Source organism: Berghia stephanieae, chromosome 2 (genome assembly GCF_034508935.2).
Source record: "Berghia stephanieae isolate SIO BIC M18660-M18661 chromosome 2, UCSD_Bste_1.3, whole genome shotgun sequence".
NCBI lineage: Eukaryota > Metazoa > Mollusca > Gastropoda > Nudibranchia > Aeolidiidae > Berghia > Berghia stephanieae.
In genome coordinates, this window is record NC_088361.1 from 102,898,114 (window position 1) to 102,915,613 (window position 17,500).

At 35.9% G+C, this 17,500-nt stretch overlaps 1 protein-coding gene across 1 annotated transcript in view; it reads right to left on the reverse strand.

Moving 5' to 3' along the window:
• The window catches only part of LOC144966111 (unconventional myosin-Ie-like), a 50,200-nt gene that overhangs the window by 14,895 nt on the left and 17,805 nt on the right, over positions 1-17,500 (reverse strand). The window contains exons 16-25 of the mRNA XM_078902207.1: positions 15,848-15,933; positions 14,487-14,568; positions 13,566-13,672; positions 10,993-11,091; positions 8,984-9,128; positions 7,270-7,384; positions 5,798-5,967; positions 5,180-5,239; positions 3,532-3,617; positions 883-1,032 (exon numbers count right to left, since the gene is read on the reverse strand). Of these exons, the coding sequence (XP_078758333.1) occupies positions 883-1,032; positions 3,532-3,617; positions 5,180-5,239; positions 5,798-5,967; positions 7,270-7,384; positions 8,984-9,128; positions 10,993-11,091; positions 13,566-13,672; positions 14,487-14,568; positions 15,848-15,933 (1,100 nt within the window). The remainder of the gene's footprint in view (positions 1-882; positions 1,033-3,531; positions 3,618-5,179; positions 5,240-5,797; positions 5,968-7,269; positions 7,385-8,983; positions 9,129-10,992; positions 11,092-13,565; positions 13,673-14,486; positions 14,569-15,847; positions 15,934-17,500) is intronic.

Genomic DNA, 17,500 nt, shown 5'->3' on the forward strand with positions numbered 1-17,500 from the left:
ATGTTAAATGTTGCTGTTGACCAGGGACCCCTTGTAAAGCGCTTTGAGCACATTTAGTGGACTGCGCTAAATAAAGCTTAATTTAAATTAAAATTTACCTCATAATGGTGTTGTTTCTGGTTGAAATCAACATGATACCTCTAAGATGATATTACAATTTTTTTTTTCTTCTTCTTCAACATAGAAAAATGCTGTTATTGGCTAGGTACTCTTTTTACACCTGAGTAGGTAAGAAAATGTAAATAAAGATGCTGAAAATTCAGTTTATTATGAAATTTTAGTTTAAATAGTGCTTGCATACAAATCACGTTATCATGCGCTATGTGGTCTGAAGGTCCTGGGTTCGTGGCTTGTTCTGAACGATGCATAGTTGTCCTTGGAAAAGGGCTTTTTACTTACATTCTCTTACCATACCCAAGCACCTGGATGTTAACAGTGTTGTTACTGTCCGGAAAAAAAATAATTTAATATTGCCTGACTGCTAACATCTATTATTTCTCATCCTACGTGTTAACTATTGTAAAGCGCTTTGAGAATTTTAAGTGGATATTGTACTTTATATTTTACTTTTTTGTGCATTTGTATATATTATATATATATACATTGTCGTCATAGATTCTCAACTTTGTGTTTATACATTTTCATGTATGCCACGTCTGTAAACAAATTTCCATTTTTTTGGATGAATAAAGTATATATTATTATTATTATTATTATTATTATTATTATTATTATTATTATATTATTATTATTATTATCATTATCATTATTATTATTATTATTATTATTATTATTATTATTATTATTATTATTATTATTATTATTATTATTATTATTATTATATAAATGCTCATGTTATTTTATCAATAGTGTCTTTGTTACCTGTCAGAAAACTGCAGGCTGAGTTCTCTATTCATCCTGTCTTTGTATTTCTTACTTAGCACCGTCAGAAATTCTGTCTTGAAGACGTTTTCCCAGAGACTCCCGAAATCATTTTCAACGTGGAGAACCAAGTAGTCGTCTTGCATTGTGCTGGGAAAGAATAGATCACAGACATATTGTTTGTTTTGTTTTTTTGTTTTGTTTTTTTTTTAAGGTTTTACAGCACTTGCAACACATTTAGGTCATATCAGCACCAGTAAAAAGGACGAAAATGGGATAGTAAAAATTTCTAGAATTACAATTAAAGTACACAGCCAAGAAAAAGGAAAACAAAGGGGAAAAAGTTCAAATAGGAAACAGATGTAGATTCCAAGAGCACGCTATCAGTGTACTAAGTTTGAGATCATCTAAATATCTCATCCTGACACAAGCTCAGGGCCCCACTAAGAGGAACACACTCAATTGTTTACAAATCATATTTATGTGAAAGGAAAAATGATACGGGACATAAAAGAGAAATGATTTACAAAGAAAAAATATCACCTCTCAAAACTAACACATTTTACTGTTTCCCTCCCAGCCAGGGCCAGGACAAAACCAAGTAATCTCATTCCAAGACAAAGACAGAAAGCAATTCAGAAAACAGATACAGGGGGATAGAAGACACAGTAAGTACCTCCCTGCCCATTATGGGAGGTCAGGAACCCCGCCCAGATACAGGGGGATAGAAGATACAGTAAGTGACCTCTCTACCCACAATGGGAGGTCAGGAACCCCACCCAGAGACAGTGGATAGAAGACACAGTAAGTGCCTCCCTGCCCACAATGGGAGGTCAGGAACCCCACCCAGATAAAGGGGGATATAAGACACAGTAAGTGACCTCCCTGCCCACTATGGGAGGTCAGGAACCCCACCCAGATACAGGGGATAGAAGACACAGTAAGTGACCTCCCTGCCAACAATGGGAGGTCAGGAACCCCACCCAAATACAGTGGATAGAAGACACAGTAAGTGCCTCCCTGCCCACAATGGGAGGTCAGGAACCCCACCCAGATAAAGGGGGATATAAGACACAGTAAGTGACCTCCCTGCCCACTATGGGAGGTCAGGAACCCCACCCAGATACAGGGGATAGAAGACACAGTAAGTGACCTCCCTGCCAACAATGGGAGGTCAGGAACCCCACCCAAATACAGTGGATAGAAGACACAGTAAGTGCCTCCCTGCCCACAATGGGAGGTCAGGAACCCCACCCAGATACAGGGGGATAGAAAACACAGTAAGTACCTCCCAGCCCACTGTGGGAGGTCAGGAACCCCACCCAAATACAGTGGATAGAAGACACAGTAAGTGCCTCCCTGCCCACAATGGGAGGTCAGGAACCCCACCCAAATATAGTGGATAGAAGACACAGTAAGTGACATCCCTACCCACTATGGGAGATCAGGAACCCCACCCAGATACAGGGGGATAGAAGACACAGTAAGTGCCTCCCTGCCCACTGTGGGAGGTCAGGAACCCCACCCAGATACAGGGGATAGAAGACACAGTAAGTGATCTTCTTGCCCACTATGGAAGATCAGGAAACCCACCCACCCATACATACTGAACCCGCTCCTTCCACAATTCAATATTTTGTAAGTGAACACTAAGCTACTAGAATCTATGAACTGTAACAATGAAAAGAAAATGCACAAAATAAATATTAAAAGAAAAAAAAAAGTGAAGTAGTCCTTCAAAGCCATAGAGCTGGAGTTTATCCCAGTTTCTATCAAGTGAAACGGACAATAGCAATTGCTTGCTATATTTTGGATAGGATGCTAGTCTATCGCAAAGTACTTTCTGCCAGATCTAACAGACCCAGCTACCCATTCACTGCTAGGTAGACAGAGGGATCAGGCATTCTGCCTTGAAGACGGCTTCCCAGAGACTCCCGAAGTAATTTTCAACATGGAGAACCAAGTGGCCATCTTGCATTGTGCTGGGAAAGAATCTGTTTGTTTGTCTTTAAGGGTTTTATGGCGCTTGCATATCAGCACCAGTAAAAAGGAAGAAAATGGGATAGTAAAAATTTCTAGAATTACAATTAAAGTACCCAAGGAAAAGGAAGACAAAGGGGAATGAATTACGACTTTTTTGTCTGCAGTCATCATCTATTCAAGTAACTGAATCAAATTACTTGACAATATCAGTTGACAAACAAATACACTCACACTGTGTCAAAAAAACACACACACAACAGTCGTACACACAAACTATACAAGTTTTACAAAATAAAATAAAAATTGACATTCAACAGATGAATTAACATTATTCCACCCCTCTCCCTAAACAGTAGCACGTAATGATATCAAGTTTACAATAACAATTTGTGACGTCAGATTATCTAACGTTAAATTACACTAAAATTAGATTTTTGAAAAAAGAAGTATGTATCATTTAAATATTTTTGAAAATGTCTTTTACTCAGAGATGACGAAATCGGAATCAATTGAGGGGTAGAATTAATGATTTCTTACACTCTTGCAATTTGGAATTCGTACTTTGTTCCCAACTCGCCCTCACAAGCTCGTGTAGGGGTTGGGAACACGTCCAGAATTCCAAAAAGCAAGTGTGTACGAATCGTATATTATTAACTTACAACTCACCTCAAGGACACTCGTGATATTTGTTCCAAAGGAATATTCCTTTTCACCACCAGCTGTCTGGTGCCTTTCTGTGGTCCCTTCTTGATCTGATAAGACGACATTATGAGTTCATACAAATGAATTATGAATATTAATAATAGTAATAAGAATAATACACATTTATACAGCGCTCATTCTCGTGTAAAACACAAGCTCTGGGCACTTCACAATATAAATTATCAATTTTAAGTGAAAAAAAAAACAAACAAAAAAAAAATATTAAAGGAATACTTAGCTGCTTAACATTATGTAAATTCTAGAACAAATATGAGTTTATCGGCTTCCATTTTTTAATTTTTTAAATATCAACAAGGACTGTTTCAGGCTTCAAATTCCTCTTCAGTCAACAACAAAACCACAATTTTTTAAAAGGTGAAATATGAAAGAAGAAAAAAAGAAAAAACTACGTTTCGTGTTGCTGTTGGTTGGGGATCCCTTGTAAAGCAATTTGAGCATGGTCAGTGGATATTGTACTATGTAAATTCTCGGGGGGAGGGGGGGTTTGGGGGGGGGGGGGGGTTTAAGGTACTAAAAGTGCTTTATAAGGGAAACCAAGCCATTAGCAACACTTAACATGAAGGAGACATGGAAGCCATAAGATACTATTACAACTTTTTTTGAAGATCGGAAGGTCCTGAGTTTGAGTCCCGCTTTGAGCTGTGCATAGTTGAGTCCTTGGAAAAGGCATTTTACTCACATTCTCTCATTGCAATCAGGTAAAAATGTATACATGGCCAGTAACAGCATTGTATCAGTCAGAAAAGTTTTAATTTCGCCTACCCCTTGTAAAGCACTTTGGGCACATTTAGTGGATATTGCACTATAAGTTATTTGTTATCTTTTTGTTGTTTTTATTTGTTGAGGCAATGCGGTTAATGGCCAGCTACTCCCTTTACATCAAAGGAAAGTGACAGAATGGGAGTAAAGAATGAGTTCAAAGTGGGAACACAAGTATAAAATTGTCCCAGCTATCGGGTATGTGTGTGTGTATATATATATATATTATATATATATATATATATATATATATATATATATATATATATATATATATATAAATATATATATATATATATATATATATATATATATATATATATATATATATATATATTTTTTTTTTTTTTTTTTTTTTTTTTTTTTAAATATATATATATATATATATATATATATATATATATATATATATATATATATATATATATATATATATATATAACTTCTGTGGTGTAATACTTGCACAATTGACTGGTAATCAGGAGGTCTGAGGTTTGATCCCCTGTCCAGCTAAGCTGTTTGGAATAGTTTATTTTTTGTATTTTTCTTTATGCTTTGTTGGGCAATGTTTCATACACACCTTTTATGATATTTATCTGCAATCTTTGGTACTCAAACCAAACACTAAAGGTGCCTAAATGAACCAATGAAATGGAGAGAAAGATAAAATGAGTAACTGTGACTCATATATATATAAGGGAACAACACAACAAGGGTTTGTTCTCTTATATACGAGTCACATTTACTCAACTTTATCTTTCTCTCCAGATCTTTGGTTCATAAACAAAAGATATTCATAACTTCAAAGTAAAAACAACAACGAGGTACTCACAGTTTCTAGTCCGACAAGAAGAAGAGCTTTTCCAGTCAACAGTAGATCTCTCTTTACAGTCTGAAATTTAGTTGTTTTGGGTTTTTTAAAATCATTATGGATCTATTATCTTATTGACCTGACAGTCTAATAAAACATTTCAATAATTCCAGAATTGTTCTATGGCATATGAAAAAAAAAGATTTACATCAAAAACTTGTTTTGTTGATGTGATTTTATGTTTCTTTGTTTGCCTGTGTGTTTTTGTTTTTCTTTGTTCCTTTTGTTGTTTTGTTTTTTGGGGGGTTTTTTCGTTACTTTTTTGTTTTGTTTTGTTTTTCTTTTGAGGGAGGGGGGAATTTGTTTTGTTTCCTTTTGTCTTCGTTAAATGTTAATTTTTATAATTTTGCAAAAACTTTATCTTGGGAGAAAATTTGTACTGTTTTATTTTGCTTCAAGGCATATTTGGACAAAATAGTTGACGCACAAAAATAATCTCCTCAAACAGGTCAGGGATTAATAACATAAATTAAGCATGGCTGTACTGTGTTCAGCAATGAGGTACACTTAACTACTAAAAGAAAGTACTTAAGTTATTCTGCAGGGGGGGGGGAATATCTTTTCTTTTTTATTTCTTACCTTAAACCTCCTGTCGAATTTGGTGACAGTGCCAGCAAATTCAATTCTCTCCCTTTTACCGGCAAGGGCACGTAACTCTGGCAGATCATCCAGACCCAGATAATCTCCGACAAAGTTGCGATTCAAACTATGTCTCCTCCTCTCTTTCTTGTTCAACAAAATGTCAGATGCTGGGGAAAGAGGTCAAATTTAATAATACATGATAATTTCATTTCACAAGTAAAATTCAATTTGTGAAGCTATCTTTAAAAGTCCAGTATCGGAAATGCCTGTTTTTTGTGTGTTTTTCTTTTGATAACCTTACTGTGTTAAGTTACACGGTAATATCTTTAATATTTAGTTGTTGTTTTCTTGGTTTGTTTTTTGCTGTTTTTTTTTTTTTTTTGTTTGTTTGTTTTTTTTTGTTTAATTAAAAGTTTTTTACACCTTAATTTCTTGTTATTTTTTTTTTATGCAGAAAGAGGTTTTTAGCCCTATCAAATCAAAAGTAGCTTTTTACAAAAGTGATAATTTTTTTTCTTAATGAGAAGTATATTGTCCCCTTTAAATTCATGCCCAGACTAGACAGTAATAGACTTAAATGGAAATTGTCAATATGAAATAAGTCAATACTAAAAATAAATAAATATAAAACTTGAGATTTTATATGGCGCAATATCCACTAAATGTGCTCAAAGCGCTTTACAAGGGGTCCCTGACCACAGCAACACGTAACAAGTAGAATGGCATGCGATATTACAGTTTTTTTTCGGACAGAGACAACACTGTTAACGGCCAGGTACTTATTTTACACCTGAGTATGGTGAGAGAATGTGAGTAAAGAGCCTTTTCCAAAGACTCAACTATGCGCTGAGCAAGGCTCAAACTCAGTACTTTCCGATTCGAAAGCGAGTGTCATACCACTAGACCAAATAACCGCACAAAATAAATTTATGTATTCCTTGGCAATGAAAAAAAAATGCATACCTGTCTACTTGAACATTTCAAAATCAGTAGCCAACACAAAATTCATCAGTAATAAATGGTACAATTTTAGTAATACTCCACCAATTAACAACAACAACAACAACAACAACAACAACAACAACAACAACAACAACAACAACAACAACAACAACAACAAATTTTTAAAATACTGCATATCTACAACCTTCTATACGTAAAATAAATGTTGTTGACCTCCACCATTACGAACTGGCAATCGACTAAGCTATCATAGGCGTGAACTGAGCAGTAGACTTTATAACTTTAAGGGAACATTTTTTTTTTTTAATTTTTGATAACTGCGGGAACTTAAAAGAAAAGAAAAAAATTTCTCCCAACACTACGACCAAATTGCTGTGAAATCAAAATCCGTAATATTTCTTCCATTTCCGTATGTCCGAAATTGTTACCTAATTCTCGTAAGAATTACGGACGGTCCGTAAAAGTAGGCAGGTATGAAAATGTTATATAAAATATGACAACAATACCTTCTTCCCTGAGTTTGAAGTAGAGTTTCTGTGCGTAATGCTTACGCCACACCTTCTGTATAACCCTTGCGAAGGCATCAAACTTCCTTTCTCTAACTTCTTCTAATAGAAACAACTGTGAGAATAAACATGAAAATTAAAATGATTTTTAAATTAGAATGCACTATTGGATAGTAGATACACCCCCCCCCCCCCTCCCAAACCTCAGCATGTTTTTTTTTTTTTAATTTTAATTAGCAGGTCAAATCGTAACAGTTACGATTTTATCATGGCAGTTGGCCATGATGCTATTCTAATTCCTTTCCAACACTTGAATACAAGAAATAACTTAAATATAATATAAACTATTTCAACGTATCATATTGGGCCATGCAGATCCTAGTCAAATAAACGATCCAAAGGATAGGATTGAAACCCTCAAATCTTTAAAAAAAAAAAAATTGAGCTTTTATATAGCGCAATATCCACTAAAATGTGCTCAAAGCGCTTTACAAGGGGTCCCTGGTCAACAGAAACATTTAACATGTAGGACGGGACATGACGCCTGTCAGGCGATATTACAATTTTTCGGACAAAGACAACGCTGTCAACGACCAGGTACTCATTTTACACCTGAGTACGGTGAGAGAATGTGAGTAAAGAGCCTTTTCCAAGGACTCAACTATGCGCCGAGCGAGGTTCGAACCCAGGACCTTCCGATCCGAAAGCGAGTGTCATACCACTAGATCACATAGCCGCAATTCTTCTTCCCAACTTAATTCTCTCTACTAAATCTACTAAAAATACAAAGTCAGTAAATAAACTGCAATGTTCTCAGCTTGATTCCATTTGTATAATAGTCTCTTAGAGCCATAGAGACCATAGAGTCAGCGTTTATTCCTGTTTACGTCGTATTATACAGACTCACAAATGAAGACCACAGGGGAAAAACAATCAAAGTCACATTTTTCAGCTTTTGTGAAAATCAGAATTAAAGTTTGGAAACCCATTTGAAATGCCAGATGATAATATGAATTGAACTGAATATGAATTACTAAACTTATATATTTTGACCACAAGTCAGATGCATATAAAAAACAAGCTCTTGGTTGATTTTAATACCAAATTATTGTGACATTAGAACAGTAAATGTCTTTCGGACTTTGATCGATTTCCCCCTGTGGCCTTCAAATGCATGCTGGATAGGCCACTTGTCTCCCCATATTTGTGAAAACCTTTAACTATAACATCTTTTTTAAAAAGTGAAACATATACAAGGTAGGAGACTAAATGTTTACAGTAGTCCTTCAGAGCCATTCGGCCCTGTGGAGCCGGAGCTTACCCCAGTTTCTATAGCGTGAAATGGACAATAGCAATTATATAAAATATTGAACTTCTATATAGCGCAATATCCACCAAACGTGCTCAAAGCGCTTTACAAGGGATCCCTGGCCAACAGCAACATTTAACATTTAGGACAGGACATGATGCCTGTTAGGTGATATTACAATTTTTTCGGACAGATACAATGCTGTTAACAGCCAGGTACTCATTTTACACCTGAGTATGGTGAGAGAATGTGAGTAAAGAGCCTATTCCAAGGACTCAAACACTATGCGCCGAGCGAGGCTCGAACCTAGGACCTTCCAATCTGAAAACGAGTGTCATACCACTAGACCACATAGCCACCACTCACCACATGATGTAAAAAAAAAAAAGAGGGACCCCATCTCACCGATTCGGGATTCTTGACGAAGACCTTCGTTTTTCCGAGCTGATACTGATCATCGTCCATGTTGACAGATTTCATGAGATGAAGAACTCCTTGCCGGATGTCTCCACGCCAGGATGGATAAGTCTCTGGTGTGAGAATAGCGTATCTGAAATGATAAGAGACGTGTAAGGTAGACTTCAACTATAATAAAATAAATAAATAAAAAATAAAGCGCTTTACAAGGGGTCCCTGACCAACAGCAACATGTAACATGTAGAACGAGACATGGCGCCCGTTAGGCGATATTACAATTTATTTACTACAGAGACAACGCTGTTAAAGGCAGGGTACTCATTTTACACCTGGGTACAGTGAGAGAATGTGGGTAAAGAGCCTTTTCCAAGGACTCAACTATGCGGCGAACGAGGCTCGAACCCAGGACCTTCCAATCCGAAAGCGAGTGTCATACCACTAGACTACATAGCCGCACAAATAATAAATATTCCCTTCATTCATCCCAAAGTGGAAATTTGTCTTTAGGGAAGACTGGAATAACCCAGGCGTCAGAGAGCTAGGGTGATGTGACTTGCTCAAGGCCACAAAACAAGGCCGGTAGTCGAACTTGGTACCTTTTGGGTATGAAGCAAAGACCGTACTGCTGAGCCACGCTGACAATCATTCATGACAATCTAGTTACATTTTTTTTATGGTTGACAAGTTCGCACGAAAACAACATGGGAAAAAAAAGAATAGTTAAATTTAAGTCTTTCCCAGAGGACATAAATTCCTCAGTTCTGCTGAATTTAAGATTTTGGACTACACAAACCATAAGATTATTGACACAAAAATTATCATTTTATAACTGCTGAAAACTGAAATTGTAGTAAAAAATAAGAGACTTGGGTTAAGTATATATTTTATTGACAAGTATTGACATAGTTCGAGTAGTAAATTTTCGATTTTAGTAGATGGTATGAGAAGCAAGATAGGTTTGGTCTGTATTGTGTGTTGTGTTTTGTGTGTGTGTTTGTGCTTGTGTGTGTAAATGATTATGTTTCAGCCAAAGTAATTTGTAATTTAAGCGCTTAGAGTCTGGTGTCTCGGAGTTATAGCGCTATATAAGTTTTCAGCATTATTAGTTTCTTAAACTGGAAAAAAAAAGAGATATGATCTCACAATTCTGGACATTTATCAACTTTGAAATTGACTTTTCATCGTCCTGTTCATCCTGACATATGATCGGCCACATTTACAGAAAATATATAACCAGGGTATTTCCAAACTGATGCATTAAATTGTCAATGAATTAACGTAGTGGTACAAATAAGGTATTAAGTGATAGGAAATTATCTAACGTTTTGTTTCATTCAGCATTCAAATTTTCATTTACTTTTGTCAGAAAACAACCCATAACGGTTACAGTACCTCTTTTTTTTTATTTTGCTCAGATCGCATTTCGTTGTTTTTACGTTTCTCAAATTTACATTTAAAATGGCGATATTAGAAAAAGAAGCACTTTTACTTAATGAGCTGTTAAGAATTGTCAAAAAGAAATAAAGACGGAAAATTTTAACATCAAGCAAAACTTAAGAGGATTGTGCATCATTTGGATTGTTTTACATAATTTTTTGGTGAATGTGTCCTTGTGAGGGTGTGTGTGTGTGTGTGCGCGCGCGCTTGTATAAATGGGTGTGTGTACAAAAATATTATGTTTTACAATTTTGTGTGCCTAAAGCTGTTTTGTCAATAGGATTGGGCGCTATACAAATAAACTTTATTATTAATTTATTATTATATTATTATTATTATTATTATTATTATTATTATTTATTATAATTATTATTATTATTATTATTATATATATATTATTATTATTATTATTATTATTATTATTATTATTATTATTATTTATTATTATTATTATTATTATTATTATTATTTTTATTATTATTATTATTATTTATTATTATTATTATTATTATTATTATTATTATTATTATTAAAAATCATAATAAGAATAAAAGAACTACCTTTTCAAAAATTTGCCAAACTCTCTTCTGTAGGCAAATCCTGCTCTCCTCACACGGATGTTTTCCTTCAGACCGAGGTATTCCACTTGATGTTTCACCCTGAATTGACAATGAAAAAACTTCAAATTTCAACCCGTTTTCATTCAACATTCTTTTTTCTTTTTTTTACCCCTGTTACAGGCTGTTTATAAAGAGGGTACAAGAATACTGCTTTGTCCTAAGACAGTGGACAAATGCGGTCCGTAACACAGAAGAGAACGAAAAAGGACTCACAGATAGAAAGTTTCCGGGCTCATATCACAAGATTATAATGAGCCAAGGTGGAGAGAAGAAGAGAAATAAATATAGAGAGAAAGAGAGACATCTAGATGGGACAACTTCTGAGAGAGTACACCCATCTAAGAACACTTTAGGTGACAAGATGAACATGTCATTGAATTAAGCATAAGTAATAACACAAATGTGTTAAAACAGTTAAACATTTATTACGGACGATACACACTATACCTGGACATATTTACAAACACTTAAACAGATAGATACAATTTCAAACCACATGGAATAACCGGTCATCACCATTTTTACACACATTCTTTCCTCACACGACACGAACGGGGACTGAACTAAAAATCTACTCAACCCAGGCCCGTGAGCTTGGGCACGTGACCATAGGTGAGGACAACTCTAGGCCACATTAGGGGATGAGATAATGTAATAATTATCTTTCCTAGACCATAACAAACCCTCTCCTTACCAACAAGAAAAAAATTGTGACCCTTCGCCTCAAAGCGGTATTAAATCGGGTTGGTTAAAATGTTGAAAATTGAATTTATAGCCAGAAATATCAGACTTGTGTTGAGTTTGTATGTTTTATTGAGGAGAATTGATACCATATTTTAGGGTGCTGATGCCAACAATTTATATTTTTGACCAGTTTAACATTTACTTCGGCTTTTAAGCATGTGGTTCCTTCCGACATAATACCGTTTTGAGACGATGGGTTACAATTGTTGAATTAGTACGATATAATGGGGATCATTTTTTAAAACTCAATATTTCATAAGGCACTGTATTGTAATGATTTTTTTTCTTAAAGAAATTTTACAAATGTGGAATCAGAAGGTCAGAATATAGGAATTTGAGACAAAAATAAATAGGAATCTTATTTTTAACAATGGATAATTCTGTATCAAAATAACCGCCAACTTTGCCACCAAATACACAAGGACAGTATTCGGGCACAGCTGGCAAAAACTACATATCACATGTATTAAGCAATGGAATGGGGAAAGGGGGAAAGGGGTGCAATTAATTTTCCTATTTATCTCCTTTTTGGCAATCGTTTTTTTTAAGTTCATCTGACAAACACCTGGACACCTGTACCAATGACCCACAAACACCTGGACACCTGCACCAATGACCCACAAACACCTGGACACCTGCACCAATGACCCACAAACACCTGACAAACAACTGGACACCTGCACCAATGACCCACAAACACCTGACAAACAACTGGACACTCGCATCAATGACCCACAAACACCTGACAAACACCTGGACACCTGCACCAATAACCCACAAACACCTGACAAACACCTGGACACCTGCACCAATGACCCACAAACACCTGACAAACAACTGGACACCTGCATCAATGACCCACAAACACCTGACAAACAACTGGACACTCACATCAATGACCCACAAACACCTGGACACCTGCACCAATGATCCACAAACACCTGACAAACACCTAGACACTCGCATCAATGACCCACAAACACCTGACAAACACCTGGACACTTGCACCAATGACCCACAAACACCTGGACACTTGCACCAATGACCCACAAACACCTGAACACCTGCACCAATGACCCACAAACACCTGACAAACACCTGGACACTTGCACCAATGACCCACAAACACCTGGACACTCGCACCAATGACCCACAAACACCTGGACACTTGCACCAATGACCCACAAACACCTGACAAACACCTGGACACTTGCACCAATGACCCACAAACACCTGACAAACACCTGGACACTCGCATCAATGACCCACAAACACCTGACAAACACCTGGACACTTGCACCAATGACCCACAAACACCTGGACACTTGCACCAATGACCCACAAACACCTGGACACTTGCACCAATGACCCACAAACACCTGAACACCTGTACCAATGACCCACAAACACCTGACAAACACCTGGACACTTGCACCAATGACCCACAAACACCTGGACACTCGCACCAATGACCCACAAACACCTGACAAACACCTGGACACTCGCACCAATGACCCACAAACACCTGACAAACACCTGGACACCTGCATCAATGACCCACAAACACCTGGACATCTGCATCAATGACCCACAAACACCTGACAAACACCTGGACACCTGCATCAATGACCCACAAACACCTGACAAACACCTGGACACTTGCATCAATGACCCAAAAACACCTGACAAACACCTAGACACCTGCATCAATGACCCACAAACACCTGACAAACACCTGGACACTCGCATCAAGGGGCTCACCAACTCACCTAACATCCTCCCAGTCTCTTGCCTTCTTTGTCTCATTAGGTTTGATACATCGTATATAGTGAGGGGTGCATTTCATCAGCGTGCTCACAAGAACATTGGCCTGTGTCTGGAGTGCAGAAATGAAGTTAAAAATACTATCAACTATACTAAACAATCTGATACAGTCAAGTTATCTTTGTCGTTCTTGTAAACTTCTTCATTTTAAAAAAAGTATTTAAAAATTGAGCTTTTATATCGCACAATATCCACTAAATGTGCTCAAAGCACTTTACAAGGGGTCCCTAGCCAACAGCAACATTTGACATTTAGGAAGGGACATGATGCCTGTTAGGCGATGTTACAATTTTTTCGGACAGAAACAACGCTGTTAATGGCCAGGTACTCGTTTTACACCTGAGTACAGTGAGAGAATGTGAGTAAAGAGCCTTCTCCAAGGACTCAACTATGTGCCGAGCGAGGATCGAACCAAGGACCTTCCGATCCGAAAGCGAGTGTCATACCACTAAACCACATAGCCGCACAAAAGCTTCATCATATAGAATGGTGCACACAAGACAACAAACAAAGCCACATTACAGAGGTTTCTCATTGTTGGCAAATGTGAAATACCATAAGGGAAAATTTAATAATTTCCTTTAAATATCTATTAACTTACATCAAGTTAGATGATGATGATGATGATGATGATGATGATGATGATGATGGTGGTGGTGGCAATGGTGATGGTGTCAATGGTGATGATGGTGATGATGATGATGATGATGATGATGATGATGATGATGATGATGATGATGATGATGATGATGATGATGACGGTGGTGATGGTGATGATGATGATGATGGTGATGATGATGATGATGATGATGATGATGATGATAATGGCAATGATGATAATATTATAATGCCTTCTATTTATATACCTTTATTTTACTGCTAGCTGTAGTTGGTCTACTTTTTACAGTTGTGTTCACTGTCTCCGGAAATATGTTTCGTATAAAAGAACTGCAAAGTAGAACATAAATTGATATTGAAATTCAAGTATTTAAAAGCATAACTGTCTGTTGTACAAAAAAAAATAATAAATAATGGTTCCATTTGAACACAATAAATATAAATACAAAAAGAAATTCAAAGAAATTTTTATCTCATTAAAAAAAAATTTTTTAAACAAATGTAAAAAAAATTTTTTTTTTTTTTTTTGGAACTTGATCATTTACGCAGTGCAATATCCACTTTTGACATAGACAGCACTGTTAATAGCACATACTCATTTAACATCTTAGTACAGTGAGACAATGTGAATAAAGACCCTTTTTAAAGGAATCAAAATTGCACTGCTCTAAGCAAGACTCAAACCCAGGACCCACAGAAACCTATGGCAAGTGACATACCGCAAGATCACAAAGCTGCATAGATAGATTTTAGTCAAAATCAATTCCTTAAATTCCTCTTTATATAATAAGAATAATAATATAATTTATTTATAAAGAGCTTGCCTCACACAATAGTTCTATGTGCACAATATAAATCGCATGAAATATATATCATTAAAAAGAAAGAAAAAAAATTTTAATTACTATATCATATTATTATCAACATTTAAAAGATGAGAATACGGAATTATGTTTAAAAATGTAAATTAGGGTAAATACGTTCTATGAGGTGACACTACAAAGATAATGTAATGAAACCTGTGGTATATTATGAAGATTACATCCAGCATTCTCACCTGTGACACTACAAAGATAATGTAATGAAACCTGTGGTATATTATGAAGATTACATCCAGCATTCTCACCTGTGACACTACAAAGATAATGTAATGAAACCTGTGGTATATTATGAAGATTACATCCAGTATTCTCACCTGTGACACTACAAAGATAATGTAATGAAACCTGTGGTATATTATGAAGATTACATCCAGTATTCTCACCTGTGACACTACAAAGATAATGTAATGAAACCTGTGGTATATTATGAAGATTACATCCAGTATTCTCACCTGTGACACTACAAAGATAATGTAATGAAACCTGTGGTATATTATGAAGATTACATCCAGTATTCTCACCTGTGACACTACAAAGATAATGTAATGAAACCTGTGGTATATTATGAAGATTACATCCAGTATTCTCACCTGTGACACTACAAAGATAATGTAATGAAACCTGTGGTATATTATGAAGATTACATCCAGCATTCTCACCTGTGACACTACAAAGATAATGTAATGAAACCTGTGGTATATTATGAAGATTACATCCAGCATTCTCACCTGTGACTGGATTGCATGAGAAGAATGAGATCTGAAAACAAAACATCCCGATTTCTTTCACAGAAAGACTCTGCATAATACTCCACCTGCAATGTAAAAGATGTTTATGTTTTATGTTTTTAAGATAAGATAAGATAAGATAAGATAATCCTACGTTATTCATCCAAAAAAATGGAAATTCGTTTACAGACGTGGCATGCGTGAAAATGTATAAACACAAAGTTGAGAATCTATGGTGACAAGGTATATATATCCTACAAAATATGCAAATGCACAAAAATGTAAAAATATACAACCAAGAACCAATAGCAACACTTTATATATTAATTTGATAAATTGAGATAGGCCATACCTCTGGCCTTTAGTCCGAACTTGTGTGTGTATAGTTAAAAGATAGTATTTAATTTAAATCACAGTTGCGCATTAAAAATTCGAACATCATGTGGCAAAAATGAATTAAGGTGACGTGTTGTCTTTGTTTTTATAGATATAAGGCGACGGCTCCTCATGGAGAAAATAATATATTTGTGAAGGGGGTGATCGCCATCCTTCATAACTTTCTCCATTTTACTTAGACAAAATCTCTTGAACAGTTCTTCCACATTGGAAATTGGGTGAATATAACTCCTGGCTTTATCAATTATCCGATCAATTTTCTTAATGTCGCAAATACTGGCATTTCCACACCATGCTGTAATACAAAAAAGTAATAACGATCTCCAAAATATCAATAAAAAAGGGTGCATAACGTTTTGTCTATGTCAAATTCTGAAAGTTTCCGAATTAAATACATTCTTTTGTTCAATTTAGAAATAACAGCATCGGTTTGTAAATGCCACTGCAATTTATTGTCAATTACGATACCCAAAGGGTTTTACGGCGCTTGCAACACATTTCGGTCATATCAACACCAGTAAAAAGAAAGGAAATTGGATAGTGAGAAGATTCTAGATGTACAATAAAAAGGACTTGGGGAAAAAAAGTTAGACAAAGGGGAGTAGTTCAAATAGAGAACAGATGTAGATTTCAAGAGCACACTATCAGTGTACTTAGTTTGAGATCACCTAAATGTCTCACCCATTCACCAGCACAAGATCCCACTAATAGGAATACACTCAAATGCTTACATTATACATTCAAAATAACAGAGGATTTAAAAGGAAAAAAAAGATATCATCTCCCAAAACAATGACTATGCATCTGACTGTTTCCCTCCCAGCCAAGCACTACGGCCAGGGCCAGGGCAAAACCAAGTCATCTCATTCGAAGACAAAGACAGAAAGCAGATTGGGAAACAGATACAGGAGGATAGAAGACACAGTATGTACCCCCCTGCCCACTATGGGAGGTCAGGAACCCCACCCAGTTGTAAAAGATGCTTCATGCAGTTAATTCTATATAGTTGAATAATCAATAAATAAAGAAAGGCAATGATATCCCAAAATTCCATTATCATTTCAAGGAAGCAGATCATCTACTAAATTAAAAAAATTTTAAAACATGCGCGCACACATACACGCACACACGCACACAGACACACACATATACAAAATAAAAAATACACCCAAAAAGAAAAAAAAAATTTTCAATTTCTGAGAAGGGGTAGATTTTTTCTTTGATATTTAGGAAAAAAGAACTTGATCCATTTTTCCC